The sequence below is a fragment of the Phasianus colchicus genome, chromosome 14 (assembly GCF_987193195.1).
Source record: "Phasianus colchicus chromosome 14, bPhaCol1.hap1.1, whole genome shotgun sequence".
Classification (NCBI taxonomy): Eukaryota; Metazoa; Chordata; class Aves; order Galliformes; family Phasianidae; genus Phasianus; species Phasianus colchicus.
Window position 1 is genome coordinate 10,704,447 of NC_143449.1, and position 23,353 is coordinate 10,727,799.

General features: G+C 42.8%; 1 protein-coding gene across 8 annotated transcripts in view; it reads right to left on the reverse strand.

The window, feature by feature from the left end:
* Positions 1–1,808: 1,808 nt before the first annotated feature.
* LOC116229692 (H(+)/Cl(-) exchange transporter 5) overlaps positions 1,809–23,353 on the reverse strand; it is a 39,891-nt gene continuing 18,346 nt past the window's right edge. For 6 of the 8 annotated variants that reach the window (XM_090150230.1, XM_031594348.2, XM_031594344.2 and 3 more), the window contains 11 exons: positions 15,701–15,852; positions 13,600–13,699; positions 12,072–12,256; positions 11,386–11,508; positions 10,635–10,841; positions 9,302–9,382; positions 7,877–8,419; positions 6,905–7,091; positions 5,740–6,138; positions 4,060–4,276; positions 1,809–3,086 (listed from right to left, as the gene is read on the reverse strand). In XM_090150230.1, coding sequence (XP_090006356.1) covers positions 2,996–3,086; positions 4,060–4,276; positions 5,740–6,138; positions 6,905–7,091; positions 7,877–8,419; positions 9,302–9,382; positions 10,635–10,841; positions 11,386–11,508; positions 12,072–12,256; positions 13,600–13,699; positions 15,701–15,852 — 2,285 coding nt within the window. In that variant the 3' untranslated portion in view covers positions 1,809–2,995. Of the gene's footprint in view, positions 3,087–4,059; positions 4,277–5,739; positions 6,139–6,904; positions 7,092–7,876; positions 8,420–9,301; positions 9,383–10,634; positions 10,842–11,385; positions 11,509–12,071; positions 12,257–13,599; positions 13,700–15,700; positions 15,853–21,744; positions 22,103–23,353 lie in introns of those variants that run through there. The other 2 variants (XM_090150229.1, XM_031594347.2) reach the window with 2 other exon arrangements.

A 23,353-nucleotide genomic window follows, 5' to 3' on the forward strand; every position in this document is an offset into this window, starting at 1 on the left:
CTGGCACCAAACAGCCAGGAGCCTCCATAACAGGCACTTTACCAAGGCATCAGCCCCAGTACGGAGCTATACACCCATCTCAGCAAAACCCCCCACGAGCCCTGTGTTCTGGCATCACTGCTGCATCTAATGGAATGGTATTGACCATGCAGTTTTGCTGCAAGTTTCCATGCAGAAAACCACACCTCAGAGAGAGGTCTGGAGCTGGAATAAGTATTTTAATTACATGGACACAATTTCCATTGGTCTTTATGTGGTCATTAGGTTTTCTCTGAGAGTAGGCTACAAAATGGCCCTGAGCTTCTATTTTCACCTAGCTCCCACCTGTTCTTTAAACTGTGTATTCAAAGGCAAAGATGTGCGAGTGGAAAAGTATGCTCAGGCAAGAGGCAGTTTCTCTCTTCTCCAAAGCCAGCAAAACAAGGCCTCTTACCATTGCAAAACCTTTTTATTTGCCCACCTTCTTCTTGTTTGGTTTGGCCTAATGAGGACTTGGCTTCTCTAAAACGCAGCTCTTCCAGGCTTTCCTACGAATTCCGTGTGTTTTCCCTCCCTCTTGCCTTCCTGGGCACGATTTTTTCAGGTCAACCTCCTCTGGGCAGCTTCCCATGCCAGGAAGCCATGTGACAGGCACACTGATGGCCCCTTGTCCCCACTCCACCCAAATCATCACCTTCAGAAATCCCGGAATGAATTTCTTCTGCAGCTTATCAGGCAATCCTGTCCTCCCTGGGTTGACAGCTCAGAGGAATTACCTGCACACAGGAGAGCATAGAATGCTGGAGAACCAAGCATGGCTCAGCTCTGGCCAGCAGTGGTCTCTTGTGTAGTCAGCTCTCATCTAATGTGCCACAGCTTCTGGTCTGCTCACAGCAGCCTTTGCTACTAAAACCTTACCACAAGCCCAACAAACTGGTCTGATGCCAATGTGATGTTTGCATTTCAAATGCTCCCAGCCTCTCAGGACAGCTGGGCTGTGCGGTCAGCTCTGACAGCCTATGTTCACTGCCCTGCCAGCTTCCACAACAGCTTCTCCGCTAGGGATTAAGGCACCAGGCAGCTGTGACACTCCAGCCCACAACTGGGATTTCCTGTCAGCACCTCCTCTGCCCGCCTGGCACACGGACTAAGGCTACTGCTGCCTTCCCACAAATAGTTCCTCCTTTCCCCTCCCTGATTAGGAGACTCAGCCATGGTGACCAAGTCCAGTATCACATGCTAACAGCTGTTACAGAAATGGACTGGCTTCTATTTCAAGTACAGATGAAGACTTGGTTTATACCTAAGCGAGTTTAAGGTTGAGAATGTTGCCAGCCACTTGTAGCCAGGAGCCCCAGCTGACCACCAAACAGCATTACCCTGTGCAGCATCAGTGGCCTCACAATGACAACCCATCACCTCCTGCCACCACAGCTCAGCCTCACCCTGCAGCCCCAGCCCAGGCTGAGCAGCTGGCACCAGAGCCTCTAGGGCTGAGGTGCAAAGCATAACACCTGCTTACTTCTGTCCATCAGGAAGCACAGTTAGATTCCTCACAGCCCTTAACCCCCTGGCCAGTACCAAACAGCTCAGCTCCTGCCAGATGCACTGACAGCACTGAGCTCTATTTTCACTAACAAGCTTCAGGCACAGATAGTGATATGGAGCCTGCTACAGACAGAATCCCTTATGAATATAATAACCCTCAAAGGCATTTATATACCTTCAAAATTCCAGTAAACTATCACCACCTTATTAACAGAAAATGAATTTGAACACAGATTTGAGAAGCACAGACTTGGAACAGAGCAACTCAGGAACAAGTTACATTGCTGATAGTGGTCAGGAAAGGTTTTTATTGCATAGTTGTTGGTAAAATGAGACACCGAGCGGTGAACATACATAAAGTGGCAGTGTTCTCCATCCTAGAGCCAGGATCCAAGCCTGAGTTTGGTGCGGGGCTGAGGAGAGGAGCAGGGAACAGAAAATGCATCCACGTAAACATCCCAGGCCCAGGAGTCTCCATTAAGACATCCTCAGCAACATAAGACACTGCTGATTAAGGAAGAGGTCAATTGTGCAACATCTAATAAGATCAAAGTTTACTTGGAAGTGCAGTAAAGCCAGGGCTTTAGGATTCAGTCTTTGCAATTTTAATTACATGCTCAAGAGAAATCAAGAAGAAATCCTTAGGCATATATCAAAATAGAGATGATGACAAGAATACAACTACTAACTCCTCCTGCCGCCTCCTTCTCTGGATTCTCCTAGCAAGCCAGCATCAGAGAATAATTAAATACATTCACAGAAGATTAATCAAAATAAACTTCTTCCCAATCAGAAACCAAACCCAATTTCAAGAAGATTGGTCACCTGGAGATTTGTTTTTTTTTCCCTCTTTCAGCAAAATATCATCAGTAAGCCAACAGAGATTACTGAGGAGTGAAGCTCTTGTGTGGGGTTAGTTACAGAGCCACCTGATCATTTTACAAGGGTGTTTTTCAGCACTTTTTGTTTGTTTGGGTGTTCTTGTTCTTTCTTTTATTTTACCAGGTTCTTATTTTCACTAAGTAACTAATTGGGAATACACTGCCCCTGAGTTACAACTGTATCGTTCTGCCACCACCTGAATACTGTGTGCAAAATCATCCTCCTTCAAAGTTCCTGAAGGTATAAACCTTGTCTTCCCCTATCCACATTAGTAACAAGAGTTCAAATAAAATAATAAGAAGATATATAATTCTGTAGCACTTTGCTTTTACTCCTTCATGGAATCTTTCCAATGCAACTTCACAAAAGCAATGTAAATAGTCTTTTTTTCTTCTAAAAAGAAGATTATTTTTCCACAGACTACGTAGTGCAATTGGTTATCATGTAGAAAAAAAAAAAAATCTTCAGCTCCATGGAAGGAAATGCTGAAAATAGTTCCAAGGTCTCAATAAAAATAAGAAAGAATATCCAGAATCTTCTACAAAGTATCTTTTGTGTTTAACACACAATACCTACTAGTCTGCCTTTAATTGAAGAGTATAGAATCTGGGTCCTGGTTAGCCAGCTGTGCAATGTGCTTTAGTACATCCTTCTTGGTAATGATCCCAAGTAGTTTCCTAAAAAAATGAAAACACATTTTTAATGCATCAGCACCCGAGGATGCTTGCTCTTGCATAACTTCTCCTATGGCAGCTATAACGTATTGCAGTAGCTGAAGTACTTACATGGATCCAATACTGAAACTTCATGCAAAATATGGTACTCGTCAGCCCCAGCAGACACTCTGCCAAGACATGCTAATGATTTTTATTAACACCTACCTGTCTTCTCCAAACAGATGGACCTGAACATCTAGGATTACATTTTAAGTGTTGTTTCTGTCAGCAGCTCAGTTTCCAAAGCAAAGCTGTTTGGAACAGTCATGATAGGAACTAAGACAACTTCTGTTGGGAAGTGTTGCTTAACAATGCTATTTTCGGTCAGAAACTGGAAAGAACAACTGGTCCAACTGCACCACAGTGAGGGACAGGGAGAGAACTCCTCTTTAGTTTGGCTCTTCAAGGAGCAGATAGCTTTTTTTTTTTTTTAATTCTTTGCTCTCATTCCTTCCCACCTCACTAAGCACAGTGCTTCAGAATTGATACCACAGTGATTTCAAGAGGTATGTGACCAGATTTGTAACAAAAGGCTGAGAGTTTTTCATTAATTTTAGGTATATCAAACCCATGGCCATACAGAGCTGTGTCTGACCATTTCACTAGCTCACAGAGTTTATGTTACTGTTTCAACTGAAAGAGGTTCAAGGGTTCACAACTGTTTTTTTTCCAGATTGCATTTGCCCAGAGCGATGCTTAGCTCTACACACCAGAGGCCTCTGCTCTCTTGAAGAAGAGGTTCTGACTCAGATCTAGAAGTTTAATCACTGAATGGTTTGAGCTGGAAGGGACCTTTAAAGATCATCTAGATTCAAACCCAAGATCCAAACTCCTGCATGGAGTTTTCCCTGCCACAGTTGAGCTGAACAGCTCAATGACCTCAACTAATCCAGCATAATCCATTGGGACCTCAGGCCCAGAGCTACCTTCTTACCCATTGTGAGTAACGAGGCACTGGCGCAATCCAAGCTTGCGAAATATATCCACGACAATTTCCATAGGTGTTTGGTCTGTCACTGTGAAAGGACTGAGGTCCAGGATGCTCCTGAGTTTCAGCATAGAGGGGGAGCTTGGAGGCAGTGGAGGAGAGTGGTCAGTGAAATAAATAATTGAAGTGCTAACAATTCCATCCTGCTTCTTCCGGGCATTTTCTGAAAGAAAAAATATTTGATTAAATATCATCCCTCTTTTCCTTTTCTAAATTGAAGAGCATACCTTTTTCTCTTTGCCACACTGAGATGACCTTAGAGGTCCATTTATGTTTCTCAAAACCCGTACCTAATGACCCAAGTGGTGACATGATTCCATCCCCCTTTCTATTCTCTAAGGACTTCAAAGCCTCACCATAAGAGTAAGCTCAGAACACCATGTTACAGCACTTTGCTTAATGTCAAGCCTACGTATTTCAGCATTTTGCTCCAGCCAAAAGGATACAAACTCTTAGAGACAGCATATTTTCACCTCCAGAAATAATAACCGCTGCATGTGTTTTCCAGTCAGAGGACATACTGTATAAATGCAAGTTCTGGAGATCTTTAACTCACCAGTTTAAGAGCAGGTAAATAAAGTAATTTGTCCTTTTACCAGTCACTGCTGTGGGTCCCAGCAGGGTAGCTAAAGCAGTATTTTTAAGTGCATAACCTAATGGCTCAGACTCCACGCTTCCTAACCAGAGTCAAGAACAGAAAAATAAATTTAAAAAAAGCCATCAACATGGTGTCAAGAACTTGATACCACTCAGATATTCACACCAGTGCATTATTGTCTACTCCTGCTACTTGGACAATCTGGATGTCTGCTGTATTGCTGTTTCAATTTGATATTTACATTCCAAGACTCACTGGGCAGCGAATAACTTGGCATCCAAAACACCAGACTTGATATTCAAAGCAGGCTGTCAAAAGCAAAATCCCATATTCCATGCATCCTGTGAAAAATACTATTTTTAAAGGATTCCCAAGAGATTCAGAATAACACAAACCCAGGAATTCATGGTCATACCACAAAACAGCCTGACAAAAGAAAGGAAATGTCCATAATTATACGTTACTGCACTTTTTCTGTATTTTATTCCACTTGATCATAAGCATTTGGCCATATACGTATCAGAAGAGCAATACCTGCATGCTCCAATACAATGTGCTGTATGTTCTAAAACTGAGATTGAAAACTTACCTTAGAAGAACACACAGGGTTGAGTCACAGCTGTAGGCAACTTATTACAAGAAGTATTCTATCTCTGCCATAGTATATAAACAGCTGAGGAACCAAAACTTCTCACCATCCATACAACAGGCATCAAGCCTGCGTTACAACAGTGCATTAAACCACAAACTGGAGAACACACCACAGAGCTCAAGACACCTCATGCTTCACAAGATTTATGAATTTAGCACAGCCATACTAACTGCACTGGTCAAGCCATGCTGTCCCTCTCTCTCAATGCACGCAAACCCCACAATGCTGGGGGATGGAGATGCAGGCTTCTGTAAGTACAGCCACCATCACTACTGACTCAAATTTGTGAAGTAAATTAAGAGTTGGTGCCACTTGAAGGCCTCTAACTGTACTCTGCGCCATTCATCTGTAGAGCATCTTGCTTCCTCACACATACCAATTGAAATGATGAGGTCTCTCCTGAGGACAAATCCAACAAGCCTTTGGGACTCCCGTGACACCACCACTGGATAGCCACTGTATGTGGTTTCATTGATTATGGTCTCAATGTCTTCTACTGTCATGCTGTCCTGAGTGATGACAGTCAGAGGAGGATCATTCCTCCGTGGCCTCATTACATCCATTGCAAGAGTCTTGTGTGAGAACTCTTCCTTGGCTTCCAGGAAAGGATAGCCATTGAGGCGTATATGGGCGTCGTAAATGCCCTCCCGCCCAATAGCATCTGCCACCCACTTGCTGGTCATGGCTGCTGCCATCAGAGGAACTATGTATTCCAGTCCTCCAGTGAGCTCAAACATAATGACCACTAGTGACACAGTCATTCGGGTCACTCCACCTACAAAAAGAACACAGAAAAACAGAAGACATTAACATAGTTAATAGAGATTTACAGCCAGGAAAGCTGTCCTGACATTTACTACAGCTGCCCTCCAAAGATGACATTAATTTCAATTGAGGCAACAGGACATACCCCAGTGTCACATGTCCTTTGATTGCACATCATCTGAATTACAGAGCTCTGTGAACAATGTGGCTTATCTGTTCTAAACTTACTTCTTAAGACTATATAATATGTCAAAACATTTCCTAGTGCCAATTTGCTGTTACTTAACATGAAATTTAGCTAGCTGCAAAACAGTCTGGTCATGACATAAAATGGCCTTACAAATAACAACCATAAAGAGATTCATGAACTGATCTCTATGACAAGCTATACACAAAGGTCAAGTGGCATCCTGACATCCTCTGCTTGCTATCATTAATTTTCCTAACAGCAAGGCTTCCCTATATTGAAATCTCAAGCCCCTGGCCAGTCTCACTTGTTCTAGCTACACATTCAGGAGATTCTCCACTGAAATTTATCATGTCCAATGATAGATTGATGCTAGTAAAATGCAAACAGGATGAGAAACACATTAGATATTATACTATGACATTCCCTGTTCTTGAGATTGAGCCAGTTACTTTGTTTGTTTTTCCTATTGTTTTCTGTTTTTAAACACAGACTACAAGAACATCATCAGCATTTCACTACTACACATTCAGATAAGCAAGCAAGATTCAAACTTTTACTAGGACTTCAAGAGATATCTCTTGCTTACCTAGACATGCTGCAGCCCCAACCATTGCATACAGGCCGGGAGTGATACAGTCAGCTCCTTGACTGCACCAGCCACTGAAGATGATCCAGTCATGGTGATAAAATGCCAACTGCTCCATTGCTACTCCTAGCAACCTGCCTGCTATAGCACCGACTGCCATGCTTGGGATGAAGAGACCCGAGGGGACCTATGAAAAAACACATCAGGAAATACGGCATTTCTCAAGTAAACAGTGTTCAAAGACTAGTGACAGTCAGAAGTTTAAATCAAGACTGATTTAGAGGTTATACTAAAGTTAAAATTGGTATGGATGCCATGCTCCATCACTTCTGCTTGTCCAGCACCAAAAAAGTGGTGAGAGAACGCCTCCTTGTGTCCTTGAACTGAACAAGCAACAGCACTGAAAATGCCCAATGCTGTCCTTACTGAAACAACACATCTTCTAAGACCTCTGTTACAGAATTTGAATGTACATTTTTCTGAGCAGGAGAAACAGCTATACATCAGTTTAGTGTGAAATAGAGTGGTCTAAAACACTACCAACACTCCCTTATGCCTTTCCAACTACATGAGTATTGGAGTATTTATTTATGGAGTTCACAGAATTTTCCCATTCTGCTGGCTTCGTGTCACTTTGCAATTAGGAAAGGAGGGATATAGGGAAAGTATCAAAATGCTTAAGGAGAGACAATTTAGAAGTATACAGTGTTTGGAACACAGGTTATGAATCCATGACCCAGCAGCTTGGTCTAGTGGTCACACACAGAATAAAAGGTTTCTACTGCCCTCAGTTACTAACAACAGAACAAATAACTGCAGTCTATCACCCCCTCAAAAAGCACAGGTGTTTTTTTCCCCCTTTTAACAGGGCTTGGGGAAAAAACAGTCAATTTACTGGGCAAGTAAAAAAAGCTCTAAGGAGCAGAGTTTCTGCACAGGATGAGAAGAACATCTTTTACAGCTAATTCTCACCTTCATGCCAAAGGTGAAGATTGTGATGAAGACTTTCATTATAAGGGCCAAAGCTAGCTGCCACATGGCTGTGTAAACTCCCGGGCCAGCAGCTCGGTCTGGCAGGTCATCCCCTTTGGTGCTGTTGAAATCATTCACGTACTCGCAGAGCTTGGAAGAGTCCAAAATCCCACAGTCATTGAAGAGTTCAGAGATCAGTTCACTGGTGCTCATTCTGGTGTACTCATTCGGGAAGGCCAGGATGGCTGTGATGGCAGTCACTACAAACACCTCGAGCACAGGGTATTTACCAAGCTTGGTTGTCTTGCGTCGCCTGCACCAGGCAATGTTGCTGCGAATGAAGAAAGCTCCCCAAAGCCCACCAAAAATTCCCAAAAGGATGAACGGCACAAGCTCCAGAAGATGCCATGGCATGTGGAACTCCACGTAGAAGAGAACCAGGCGGCTGTTCCCAAAAGGATTGATGGAGCGCAGAGTAAATGCAGCTACCAGAGCAGCAAAGAAGGAACGCCACAGTGTCTTGAGAGGAAAATAGTAACTGACCTAAAGAGGGAAAACAAAGCAGATTCTGTCACTTGACACGACACTGATTGTTGCCCAGTAACAAAACTATTGCATGAACTACAAAGCAAGAACTGAGACTGGAGTTCATTGGATACATACCCTGTCCTTCAGCTGAGCACCCCAGATTTGATTTTGAGCTCCCTTCTACACAGATCACAACAACCAGTATGTATGCTGGTCTGCACACATTTTCAGTGTAGCAAAATCTCTCTATGATCCCTTAAGCAGAGACAATTTACTCAGATAAGTTACTACAAATTCAGCTATACGCTGAATTTGGAGGAGTATCTGTCTTGCATGCTCGCAAGGTCCAGAAGTGCCAAACAATTGTGTTTGCCAAAGCAGCTACTACAACTATTGCTCAGCTGAGCAAAGCCATCCCATCTTTCTCTGAGTTAAACCCCGAAGACAGAAGTGATGATCCACTTCAGGTCTGAATCAAAAGAATACAAATAAAAACTTCACTGGTAAGAAAAGGAGTTTGATGAGCAGCCTGTGACAGTTGTGAGGCAGCCTGTGACAGAGCTGACAACAGAATATGGGCATACAGAAAACACGACAGAGGCTGTAGCTGTGAGCAGTGTTGGTGAGCACGGACAGGTTGGGGAAATCTAGCAGGTTTACTGCAAAGCTAGAGAAATGCATAATCCAAAATAAGTTCTCTAGCACCCATAAGAATTACCTGAATCCCCAGTAAAGTTTAGGTTGCTTGGCAGACTTAAAATATACCACAAGTCAGTATTCAACAGGGTTTCCTTTCCATACCCAAGTAGTTATGAGTGGACTGTATTTTCAAACCAGCAGGGTCAGTTCTTGCAATAAAATGGCTCATGAAGAGCTAATAGAAAATGCTGATGTTACCTCTTCCAGACTAAAGAGCACTCCTCCAATCGGTGCACCAAAAGCTACAGACACACCAGCAGCTGCAGCTGCTGATAAAACCTGTGAGGAAAAACTCAAGTCAGTCACACATTTTCAATTTCCCCATCAAAAACGTTCCACTTTTTTGTTAGATGTCTTTACTTAAGAAAAAAAAAAGTACAAATAAATCTGCAATCACTACAGAATAAGCTTGTCTGATCTGCTTTAAAGATGAGAGGGGAAAAAATGGAGTGAGAGCTAACTCCTGTAATTCCAAAGTAGCAAAAACAAAACCAGAAACAATTAGCATTTAAGTAATTCAACTCCTAAATCAGCGGAACCAACATAGTTGCAATTACCATATTCTGTTTCACCTGATTTCACCTCACATAAAGCTTTAGTTAAACAAAACTATCTTTAATAGTTTTATGTTCTTCTTATATCTTTGAGGTAGTCAACAGTTCTTCCTAAATTAGTGCTGTCCACAGATTTTCTTAGTGTATCCTCATATCCTGCACCCATGTCACTGATGAAAATATTGAAGTGCCTTGGCCTGCAGAGCCCCACTAATGACAGCCACCAGCCTGCTCTAATTCCATTAACTATGACCCCTTCATCCTGACTGCTCAGTCAACTGTTCACCCATCACATTATGTTTTTGTTGAGGTGTATGTTGTATATTTAGTCCAGAAGGACACTGTGAGAAACAGTATGAAAAGTTTTGCTGAAACCCAGAAGTATGACATCAATGGCTTCTCTCGGTCAACTACATGGGTAACCTTGCCCTAAAAGGGGAATGAATTTGTTAACCAGTGACCAATGACTGCATTATCTTTTAGGGCTTTTTTTTTTGGTTTTTTTTTTTTTTTTCATTTAACTCACAGAACAATCTTCTCCATAATTTTGCCAGGCACCAAAGTGAGACTGACAGACCTTCAATTAGCAGTGTCATCTTTGTTGCCCTTCTTGAAAACTGGGAAAACATTTGCCATCTTCAGTCAACTGACACTTCTCCACAATCCCAAGATGACTGGAAACTAATTGAGAGGTCTTGCAGTGAATACCAACCAGCATTTTGAGTACAGTGGGATGAATCCCATCAGTCCCCATAGACTTATATGCATCCAGCTGCAGCAGCAAATTTCACATAAGCTCAGAGCTGGCTGGAGTTTATCATTACTGCAGTCACAGTCATCCAATTCAGAGCTCCAACGGTCCCAAAGCCCAGCATCGGCATTGAAGACAGAGGCAAAGAAAGCATTAAACATTTCTGCTGTTTACATCCCTACTACTGTCTCACCATTCTTAATGAAATATCACTACATCACTTTACCTCTCTTCGCTTTGCTTCATTCTTCCTGTATTTGGTGAAGAGATGGCACAGGATGTTTCCACAGCAGCAGGCAACGTGCACCAGGGGGCCCTCTTTTCCCAGGCTGAGGCCAGAGGACACCGCCAACACTAAGGTAATGGTTTTGATGATCAGCGTCCACTTGCCCAGGTAGCCTCTAATGATGAAACCACTTAAGATAGTTTTGATCTGCAAGTCAAGCACACAGAGCTCTACAGGCTTTCATTCAAGCCCTGGTCAGAGCTCCCAATTTGATAGGCAGCACCAGTCCTGCCTTAGCTTTCCACTACAGTTTTCAGAGTCCCTCCCTCCCCAGCTATCAAAGGTAACATATAATCAATAAAAATATCTCTACATGCAAAGACAGAAATAGCCCTTTTAGCCTTTCCTTCAGGGCTGCTTTTCTTAGCAAAAAATAACCTCATGCTGCTTTTCTGTCTTCCACAAACAGAACATTTCTGTTTGTATCTCCTGTAGTAAATTTTGGTATTTACTTTAAAAAATAAAATAAATTTACTGAAAGAGATCATATGGAGACTTAGAACCAGACATGTTTCAGTAACAAAGTTTGGAAAAAAAACATATATACTAGAGACATATGGTGACTTGATATAACAGTTCCGCAGCAGGCAAGTGTAATCTCTCAATTACCCCAGCTTACAAACAAACAAAAATCCAACCAATTAAATACATACCAAAAAAAAAAAACAAAAACACCCACACCTTCACTCACCTCTGGGATTCCTGAGCCACAGGCATAAGGAGCAAAGCCCTTCACAAGTAACACAGCAAGAAGGGAGAATAACAAAGCCCAGATAACATACATGAAGTAGTTGAGAATATATGCAAAAGCCCCCTGAAATGCAGAGAAAGTTAACCAAATTCAATTAAGCTTACATCAAACCAGGGCACTGAAGCAAGCACACAGAAATAGCAGGTAACCTCAAATACAGTTATCATCAGATCAAAAGGAACTGCAGTAAGTCTGCAGTTCCAAGGACAAGTTGCATATGCTGAATTAGAGGCCTGTGAGCCAACCATATTTCCAAAAGCCATTATATGAAATGGCAAACAAGGTACACAAACACTGTCCCAGTCAAGCTGCTGCTCTACTTGATAGTGCTGCTGGAGACACAAGATTTGAGTTTGTCTGGCAGTCCTTTAAAATGGTCATGGGAAGAACTTCCTCCAAGCAGCAAGTTTCAAAAAACTAAAGCTGACACAGTGACAAGTGCACTATGTTTTGATGCCCCACTGAGGACAACATGTAACTTGCTTACTGAAAAACCCCAAAATTCAAAGTTAAACCAGTGAAAAACCTAATTTCCACTTCTAGAACATATATACAGATCATAACAAGACAACACAGGCTGGGAAATGGAATATTCAGCACTGAAAGTATTTCTAAGCACACATTACCTCTCCATGGCCAATAATAAGCTGCGACCAGCTCATCCACTCAGGACACTTGTCTCTGTCTGTAAAGGTTGTGTTGGACTTCCAGCAGCAGTGCTCGTGGTTAAACCAGAAGCCTGCTAAACACACTCCTTCTTTCAAGTCTGTCATCCAGTGGGCAGAAATGTCTATTAGACCTGCTAAGGAACCTAGTTTAGAAAAAAAAGAAAATTTAATAGTAAGCATCTGATTCAGACTCAGGTATCTGAAAGTCTCTGCTTTGTTTTACTCTGTCTCTACTTTGACTTACCTACCATTAAATAGAGCAGCACTGTTATTTTTACCTATAATTATCTTTTATTCTATTATTACTATTTACAGAACTAAAGGAAGGATTTGCTTAAGTCTACATTGAAAAGAAGGTCACAAAACAAAGCACAGCTAATAATATTTCCAAGGTTAACCTTGCAAACTGCAGTAAAAATCACTCTAAGTTGCACTAGAAAATAATTATTCTCAATTACATGGAATTAAATATAGCATGAAAATTAGTTGGAGGGATTGAACTTATCATGTTTCTGGAGAAAACATAAAACATGTCACTGGTCTCCAGCACAAGAGATGGGATCCACGAGTTATAGTAACAGTGCTAAGACTGGACAAGGAATAACTCTGAATTTGAAGAGACTATTTCCAATTCCAACTAAAAACAAAAAAAAAACAGTCAGTAAGGAAAGTAACTTTTATTTTATAAGAGGAAGCTTCAAGTAATTTTCTGTTTTTCTATTACGAATAACTCCTACAGCATCCCCAAGGCAAAAAGCGTTATCATCTCAGCTCTCAGGTAAAATGCCACATCAACACAGAGACCAGGAATACAGACCTCTGATCTGTAGCAGTAAATCCTAGTATAGGCTCCAGAGGTAACATTTGGCATATCTTCCAGTTAATGAAAAACTCGCTAGCAGCTTTTCTATGTAAATATTAACAGAAGATTTAATATCATCCCTCACGTTGAAGGTTTAGCTGCATTCTACCAAGATCTACATCCAGCCAATCTATTTCTTTTACTCTTGGGTCCAAAGTTTCCTTCTGAACTAATTTAAAAGGGCTCAGTCAGTTGACTGCTGAAAGAAGCCTGACTTCCCAAGAAACATCTCTCACCTTTTACTCTCAAGAAGAGTGAGGAGAAAAAAAAGAATTTTGTTAGCATTCCTTGGCATCAGCCTCTCCAGTGTTAATAAAAAGCATTCAAAGATTATTTACATCCTAACATTTCCCTCTGATCCAGTCTATTTCAGAGTGAGGTACCAGCAGCAAATGAAGAACAGTGCCCAGGACAGCTTTCAGTCTGAGTTTTGTTATCTTAGCATTTACACAAATAGGACCTCAAAGCATTCAGAAATAATTCTCCTTAAATTGCAAGCAGTAGCAGAGAGACAAGCATCAGCACAGTCCCTCAGCGCTTGTTTCTGGGACAAAACTTCCTGTTCTAATAATATATCAGAGCTGATGCAAGGAATCAATGTTTAAAATTAAGGTTTGTTCTTACCTGCCAACAACCCAACGAACAGCATCAACAACCAGCCAGAAAAGGCATCGCTCACGCTGTGTATCAGGGCCCACGTTGACTCTTTACTTTTGCTGGTAATCTAGAAGAAAAGGTTATTAAATAAGAAAAAAAAAAACAATCTGTTGAGACACTGATCTATTTTGGTGTAAGCGCTCTGAGATGTGCATGGTGACACCGTTACTGAAAGCATCCCTACAATTCAAAATAAAAGCTATCACAATATATTTTGTTTTGAGGGGAAAGAGGAAAAATATCAACTAGTGGCTGCATTTGTAGCTGGTACAGGGCAACACGGCTCTTTTAGGACACAGACAAGAACGGATAAAAGATACTTCCACTTATCCTGGTGTGAATATAAATATTCACATACCACTTTCCTCCTAAATGTCTTCTGCATAAAAAGCAAACAAAATTGATCTCATAGCCTTTAGAAAGTGTTACTAGTTAGCAGTACCAAGCTGTTAGTAGCTTGATGCCACAGGCAAATGAATGCTTATGGGGCCCTCTGAGCACTTTGCCCCCAGCAACTTATCTGTGCTGCCTTGCGCTATTGATACCACAGCAACTGAGAAAGCAGTTGTTGTCACCAACTTTTTTGTGGTTTCCAGCTGCTCCCTCAATATTTGTAAGGAGTAGCAGTATTATCTATCAGCAGGCTGAAAACCAACAGTTTGGAAATGACTTATGAGGTCTAGAAGTAACGAGCGATGATGGACTTGAAAGCTGGACTCAGAGCTGTCCTCAGAGCCCAGATGCCACAGTACAGTGAGTTCCTCATGGGCTCTGGCTGGGTCTGCCTGCAATAGGCAGGGATGGCTGCAGCCTGCCAGCCCTGTCAGTCTGACTGTGCCTGACAGCAGCACAAAGAGGCAAGCAACAGCTACTGTGTGCCCGCTGCCCTGGCTCCTTTCACAACACAAGCATTCCAGAACACCATCATTATTCCCAGATGAAAAGGCACATTGAGGAAAACAACTAATCCTCACTAAAATGAGAAAGAATCCTTTCTTTCTCAATGATCTTCCTTACTTTTTTCCTCTAGATTTTGTCTTTCAAATGCTGCTTTCAAATACTGTTCATCAGCATCACGGCTACTGAATGAAGGTGAGGGCTGAGGTAGCAGACAAAACTACTGCCTTGATAAAGGCTTTTATTTGACCAACATACATCTCTTTGGCCAGCAGTATTTTCTAGCTTTATCCAATTTCAATTTCTTGAAATTTCCCTATCTACATGTCTTTCTGTAAATAGGAAATAGATTGTCTTATTACAAACTCACATACATTGTTTTTGTATATGTCTGCATGTGTGTGTACATGTGGAAAGATGTACTCAGAAAGCACAGAAAGGAACATTTAAGGGGGTGAGCAGCAAGTACTGGGCATGGAGTCTCTTGGTTGGGTGTGTACTTGCACAAATGATGACATTATATTGTATTCCCACACACAGAGCAGCAAGGATTGAGTTCAGCTTGTGTACTGTTCTTATTTAAATCACAAGTTGCTTTGTAAGGCTTAAAAATAAAACATTACAGAATATTCTGGCAAGTAAATAGACATGTTTAGGTCAGTCACCACTCTCCAAGAACTCCACCAGCAAGGGCTTCTCATGAACCAGGAGCATGTTGGAGACACTGGTACTCTATTTAAAACATCCTTGCTTTCTAAGCAGATCCCTTTAATTGCTGACAGCAGCAAAGTCGCAGAAGCAGAATTTGTTCCAGCCTTTTCAACCATGCAGCACAAATTTCAGTAGGAAAAGCATTATTCAGAAGAGTATCCCATTTCTTTATCAATAAGCACTGCGTATAACAGGATCATGGGTGCTTATGTTCTTCCATATAATCCACATAATAGTAATATAATTCTTCCAAATAATGCACACATCTTCCATGAGTAGAACTATAGGTTTTGCTATGCTTCAGAATTGAGCAAATTTGATATGGTATAAGGAAACCCTCCACCCTAGATATTTCTCTTGCAAATGGCTTCCTAGTAACATCATCAGAACTAAGATCAGTTCCAAGCAAGTTAACTATTCTGCCTTAAGTGCTGAGGAGGAGTAGTAAAAAAAATGTTACCTCTCTGTGCCTGTCCCGGTCCCTGGACTTCTCTCGCACCCAATCTATAGTGTTAAAATCTTCATAGGTCCCCACACCGGGAAGTGGTTCCTCCAGAAAATCCATCATTTTGCTTGCACCGTTCATCCCTCCTCCATTATATGAGGTAAAGCCTGGTGAGAGAGTAAGGGGGAAAAAATTGAGCATTTCTTAGTTTTCCCTCTTTTCAGGAAAAACTTTTAAAAAAAACTTCATCAAAATACTGACTTAGGTCAAACTACAGAAAGTTGGAGGAATTAATCAGTTTATCAGCTATTCCATTAGCTAAATGCTACCAATTAAGAATTCTAAGGATAATCACCCAACATTTGTACACACTTCCCCAGCTCCAGCATTTCATACGGAAAAGGGCTCTTTCCTGGAAAGACCTGCTGAGGAAGTGCTGAGGAAGCACTAAACTAAACTAGCATCTAGATTTAACTTTTCCCTAAATCCAGGGTATATCATGGCTGTATTTTGTCACTTGAGGAAAGTGAGAGGAGAAACTGAGTATTTAAAGCCTCCAGCAGAACTGAAGGGAGCCTTGGTGATCCAGAGCAAGATTAAAACAGCAATCAAACCAGGACTATGTATGGGAGTGGGGAGAAGCAAATGACTGTCTGCCTCCCAGACATCACTTGAATAATGCACACAAAGCAGAGAGAAAGCAATTAAAGCCTGAGAAGAGCCATGCCTTCCTTCCCCCACTAACTAAGGAGTTTGCAGTCTCCCTTCAGGTGCAATGAACCCTGTCAATGACAAATCACTTGACCTTCTGTCTCCTCTGCTCCAGCCCATGGAAGATGATGTTGAATTGGGATGTTCCCAAACTTTTGGTGACAAGACAGTCTCTTCACAGTTGGGAGTGCAGACCAAAAGATTGAGTAGGGCAATAATGTGGAAAGCTAATCACTTGCATTGTGACAAGGGTTGGCCTAGTTCTTCTGAAAGCATACAAAAGCTGTGCAGAGTAAATCACTGGTTCAAAGCAAAACATCCTGAGCATCGTTCCCCCAGTTCCAACATCCTCTGCCACGGAAAAAAAAAATTAGTCCTGCACCCCATCACAAAAAAGAGGTTCAGCCCAGTGGACTAGGGTTGCCTTTGTATCCAGAAGCCAGGCCCCTGCCTCCTTTCCAGCCCATCCCCCTCTTGCGTGCTTCCTCCTCCCTAAGGCATCATATGCACAGGCCAATGCCCACCCACACCACAGGCCTCTACGAGCTTCCCACAGCAGCTAAAAGCAACTGTCAGCAAGCTGAGCAGCAGCCCCTGGACCACCACCACTATGGCCTCTATCACAGACCACTCCCTGACGTTCTTGATAAAGGTGGTCAACCAGTGCTGTCTAACAGGCTCTACTGGCCAAATCAAAAGGACATTGTGGGAACAGTGGGAACAGTGACCTTCAGTTGAAACAGGTAATGAACAATGCCTACTAAGTCAGATACAGAACCAATTTCATTGCCATGCAAGGTTGTGAATGACAGGAGAGCTCTGTCATGCTAAAAGCTGCAAGGATACACCAGCACACTTGATCAAGGCAAGACAGGCCTGCGGCAAGGGTGATGGCAGAGGAGGGAGAAGGTGAACTGTCCAAGAGCACTGGGGTCAGGAGAGTAAGGAGAGAAGAAATCCTGCCCAGCATCCTGTCTTCCTCATTGCCCTGCCAAAGAAAAATGCCGCTAGGCAGAAAAGCAGCAGAACAGAGCTGCCCTTAGAGCTTCCCAGCAGAAACCCTAGACCCCAGTGGGTTTCACTGCCCTGGAAAATGCAGTTAAAATTCTTCCACCTGGAAACACACATCCATTCCTGATTTCATTTGCTCCTAAAACAAAATATTGACATCCTCCTAAAGAAACTTCAGAAACTCTATTAATGTCACACTTAGTGCTTGTTCCTTTAAAACTGTGTTTCTTAAGGCCTTATTCAAGCAGTTTGAAGGTGATGAAATACGTGGGCAAGTGGGGAAAACTAAACAAAAGCCTTTCAAGCTTTACCTAAGGAAACCAAGGAGTCTTCTCAACAGATTAACCAATAAGGAACAAGTCCTTTTATGCAATTCAGTCCAAGCTTCATTCCTTTGCTTGTGCAAGTACTGAGGCCTTTGCTCCAAGTCAATACCTACAAAATCCTTCAGTAATTTTACTCCATTTAATTTTCTTACGAAGCCATCAGATACTGAAAGGGCAAGAAACACTAGAGATGAAAAGTGCTCTGCAGTATTTTTTCCACTGTAAAAACTGTCCACAGAAGATACAAACAATGCTACTCCGCACACCAAATACTAACTTTGATACTCCCTTAAGAAGCCTTTCATGCTACTTCCATTCCGAAATCTTCTCCATACGGCCCTAACAGTCCTCCTGAGACCTCCTAAGCTTTACTGTAGCCTGCTGTAGTACTATTTGCTTTTTCATTTTTAAAAACTAAAACCACAGTAAAAGAAAATCACCAGTTCAAAAGTATGCAAACCAGAAAGGGCAGCTTAGAACTGAGAGCTGACAAATCCCTTCTTTGCTTGACTTCAGCTCTTCTGATCAGCAGCCTTCACTCACTGACAGTTATGATTCAAACCATGCTCAAGTGAAGAGTGCCTTTTGTTACAAGAAAATTGAAGACAGAGTAGTAAATTCTTTACATTGAGCCCAGATGATGAACAATCAGGAGATATCTGTTACCCACTAAGTTGCAGAGGCATCTTTGGCATGCTTGGTCACCACTCTTTTCCTTGATATCTTTACAAATCATAAGCCAGCAGGAACCCCCCACTACCTCCTATTCACAATCCTTCCCAAAGCAAAGCCTCTCCCATTCAGTTTAAGACACGGAAGAGAAAGGACGCACCAGCTGAATGGGAACTAGTGCAGAATGCATCTGACAACCTCTCCTTTTGCACCTGTGACCCACCTCTGTCCTTTATGCACAGGAAGACAGTACTCCAGAGACACCCACTCAGTGCACTCCATTCCTGGAGGGACACAGAGCAGTGTACCACGAACAAACCTCAGTTCTGAAAACTTTTTTAAAATAGGTTTGTACAACATGCTGCTGTTCAGGAAATAAGAGAAGGGTGCTGCCAGCCAGATAATGTGCACATTGAGCAATCTCAGTAAGTGCTTGCCGGCCAGCAGCAAACCAAAGGCAGTTCAGATAAGCTACGAGAAGGCAACAACACACTGTGGTCCTTGATAGCCCATTTCTCATCTGAGCTGGAAAACCCTGCCTTAAACAACAAATCATTCACTTGGCAGTCCAGAGTGCCACTTAAGCCCTCTGTGTTCTGCAGAGCAAGCAGTGGCTCACACAGTCCTAGTAAAGCAGTCAGGCATGTTCTAGTCCACAATGCATGTTCCTCCTATTCCAATACACTGATACACAATGAGCTTTCAAGGGCATACACATGCAGACCATGGGAAGAGAAACTAGTTTTTCAGACTTGGACAGGTGAGCAAATCTAGTAGTAGTTCTGTAAGGCACTGAAGGTTTACAGTCCAGAGGAAAATAATAATTTAAAAAGTTAAAATTAAAACTGGGTCAAAATGTAAAGGCAGTGGAGAATAAAAATTCCCATATAAAAGGATAATGCTTAGTATTTCATTCACTGTATTTAGGTTACAGATACCACCATGCAGAAAATGTCATTGGATGGGGAGAACTTGAAATGACTGCTCTCTACTCTGTCATCTAAAAGCAAGAGAGGTGAAAACAGAATACGATGCCCTTCCAAGCCTGCTTCCCAGATTTGCATAGCAGCCTCTTAACAGAGAAAAAGCCTCAGGAAAAGATCAGTCACATAGCATACTTGAAAAGAACCACAAAATAACCTACTTCAGAAAGAAGAGAGGAAAAAAAAGCCTTCGTACTTCATTTGGCACAAATATATACACACACAAAAACACATGTGTGTATATATATATATATATATATGTATGTATGTATGTATGTATGTATATCTTCATAAAGTAAAGTTCTCCAGAGATCTTCCCAACCAGTGGGGTTCACAGACCACAAATACAACCTACCCAACTTGCGCTGTAAAGAAAATGGGATATTTGTCAAATGCCTTGAGCAAGTACTCTGTCTTCAACAACATTTTTGCAGTCAGCTGGATATCTTGGACATGTGCAAACTGGTGTCAGTGCTTTAAAGACTTCCTCATTCAAGTATGCCCACTGGAGATCCTAAGTACTATTCAACTATCCAACAAATCTGACAGACCAAAACCTCCATAACAACTCATTAAAACAATCTTCTGAATCTTCTGAACTCAAATCCTCTGTGTCATCTGAACTGTAGACAACCAGGTTCACCACGTCCAGCAAACAGATACCTGCAACTCATCCCATGGGCCTAATTACTCACATAAACCCATATAGGTGATTTGCTTCTATGGGGCATCGACACAATCAACAACAGCTCACATAAATCTCAATTCATAGAAATATTAAGGTTGGAAAAGACTACTAGGACCATCTATTCCAGTCGTTGACCCATCACCACGAAACCCACTGTGTCCCTAAACAGACGTGATGACTGTGGCTGTAGCAGAACTGCAGTGAGAGTAGGGCAGGTTTTGTCCAACACATCAGTCCAATGCTAACAGCCATCCAGGAGCATGTTAATACTTCAAAAGACCACTCCACATCTACATTGGCCACTCTGTGGTGTATTCTCCCTGTCCTCACCACCTTGCTCACCTTGGTCCAGCTCCCACTTAACAGACCACCTTTTACATTACAGTGGACTTTTAACATTAGTTCTATGACAACATCTACTTATCTGGAAAAGTGAACTATTATCGTAGCTTGTAACTGATGGCAACTGATGCTACTTTGAGAAGCATTTTGTACAAAAAGATGGCACTGGCATCAAACTCTACTCACTCTTCTGAAATAACTGCGCAGGCCAATGACTTTTAGCTGTCCCGGGAACATCCTCCCAGCACAGAGCTACCACAGAGCAACACAGACAAGACTTCAAAGGCAGAAAATCAGTAAACAGCACTGGCCAGCAAGCAAAAGGGGCTGCACTAAACAAATCCTCAAGGTCTACCTGCTGTTCCAGACCAGAAGACTCACAGGTATCAGCCTATATAGTTCTACCAATACCACATTCAACAACTGCATCGGGAATCTCTATGAAGAGGGTTTCATACTACAAAAGCAGAACCCCAAAGTATTTGAGCAATACGTGGTAATTTCACAGCTGTGCAAGCAGGTAAGCTGGCCATTTGACAAAAGATAATGAGAAAATGTCCTTATATTTCTTCCCAAGAATAATACTGAACTATAAAATGGCTGACAGCCATAAATATTTATCAAGATCATATTTCCTGCCTCAGCTCATTGCAAATGAAGAATCCTAGGAAATCCATATAGGAATAAAGGACGGAAATGTGCTCAGTAATGCCTCGCCAAAACAAAATGAAGATGATCCTGTAGCACTCCACAGTTCCGAATGCATCTTTAAATCAGTACTTCATACCCACAGACAGTAAGTTAAAATGCACCCGTTATTTTTTTCAAACACTTTTTTTTTTTTAAGCTTTTTGATCACGTCTTCTCTCCCAAATGGGTTAATGCTCCATTTTTTATATTCTTCCTGGCTTAAAAAAAAAGAAAAAGACAGCGCTTGTTGAAGTTACAGGCATCTGTCATTTGCAGTACAGGAACCCCAGAGGGTTTATTAATCAGCAGGCCAGCACGGCAAGACAGCAGCGCCAGCACCTGGGAGAGGGGACTCCCTCCCTCCACACTGCTTCCCCTGCTGCTGCAAACCTGGAAAGAGAGAGAATATTACAAACAAAAGGAAGACCTGCAGTAAGCAACCATCGCACGGCACAAAGCCCACAGACCACCCTGCCCGCTCACCCTCCGTAACCAGCCTTTCGTCCAAGGAAGAGGAACAGGAGCAGCCCCAGAGCCATGACCAGCAGCCTGCTGCTTGCTGCCTGACCGCCCGCAACGTGCATCCACGGACGGCCGCGTCCCCCCGCCCAGGTTCTCCGCAAGCCGTCTCCTCACCCTCACTTAGGCGTTCCTTTTCCTGCACAAGCTCCTTCGCGAGCCCATCGCACCGCAGCGGGAGTCAAAGGAAAACGGGCGCTTCTCCTTCTACAGCGCTCGCTGCATATCCTTTCCCTTTGGATTCAGGTGAAGACCAACCCTGGGCGCGCTGGGCTCTCCTGCACTCTGAGCGTGTCGTCAGCAGCGACAGTCACATGAGCCCTCCACCTCCTGCAAGGGGCAGGAGCAGAGCGGCACGGGGAAGCAAGGGCAAAGGGAGCCGGCTGCCTCACCGAGCGCAGCTCCTGACCTGCAGTGCCAGGGCCTCAGCCCGAGGCCGGCACAGCTCCTCAGGCAGCGCTCAGGACGTTTTCCGGCAGAGCGCGCTCCCCAGCACTGAAACGCGCCCGGTAGCCGCGCCGCAGACGCGGCACGCAGATGGCTGAAGCTGACTGCGCAGGGGCTTTAAGATGGTGAATAACTCGTTTCTAATGCTACGTGCTTTCAGAAGCACTGGAAGTTAAGCGGGTTTAAAGGTGTATAATGAGAACTTCGGGGTCTCCTTCACACATTTAACAATGGAAATTCCTGACAGCAGTGAGTCAGCCATCGACTGACTATAAAAGCCTTTCTTCTCCCACTAAGGTGACATCTCACTTGCTAACTGGCTAGTGGCAATGCTTTCTGCTTACTGCCTCCCAGTAGGCAGGCAATGAATTTATCTGTTGCCCTCAAGTAATATGCCAGTGTGCTTTCCACAACCCCCCCAGGGCCTCATTAGCACCCTTTATCTTGCCACTCTATGCACATAAGAGCTCAAAGGGGCTACTGATTAAGTTCTTCTGGTTCCAGCTTACCAGTGGTAGCTTGCCATTTGTACCTGTTCTCACAAGTTTGAAACTTTACACCTTTGCAAAGGTTGACTGGTCCTGTCCTTGTGCTGGCTGGCAGCTCAGCAGGGCATTCTGCTGCTCTGGCAACCTACCTGTCTGATGTGGAGGTCAAGGATGGATGCAGCTGAAGAAAGTGTGCCCAAGTGACAAAAGTGCTGCCAGCTGAGGCAACACCAGCAGTAACATGAGGACTTCCAGGTTTGAATGGCTGACAATATCACCTACACCAGATATACTCAGGGTTATGGTTTCCAACTGCTCTTCTCACATACCTGTGTACCAGCTTATCATCCTGTGACACCTTAGTTAGCATGTTGTTTGCTGCTATTCTCATTCTCAATTCTTCCCTTTAGAGCTCAAAAGAAAAAAAAGAGCCTCCTTAAATCCTACAACAAAATAAAATGTTCAAAAGGATGGCAAGTCTTTTAAGCTTTCCTTCAAAAGAAATGAGGAACACAGACCTGCTTTTGTCATACTACACTTTAAAGTACATCCAGAAGCCACTGTGATATTCAAGCATTACAACTGGTTCCTGAACGCCCAGGGGCTGCCTCCCCACTGCAATCAGCTGAGGAGGAGTCATTTAAGAAAAGCACAAAATAAGATGGCATCATTGCCAAACTTACATTCCCAACCAGAACTGCTATTCAGAAGAAATAATTTGTATCTTAAACAGTTTTGAAAAGGACTATCGAGGTAATGCAGTACAACTTACCTTGATAACAAACAACAGA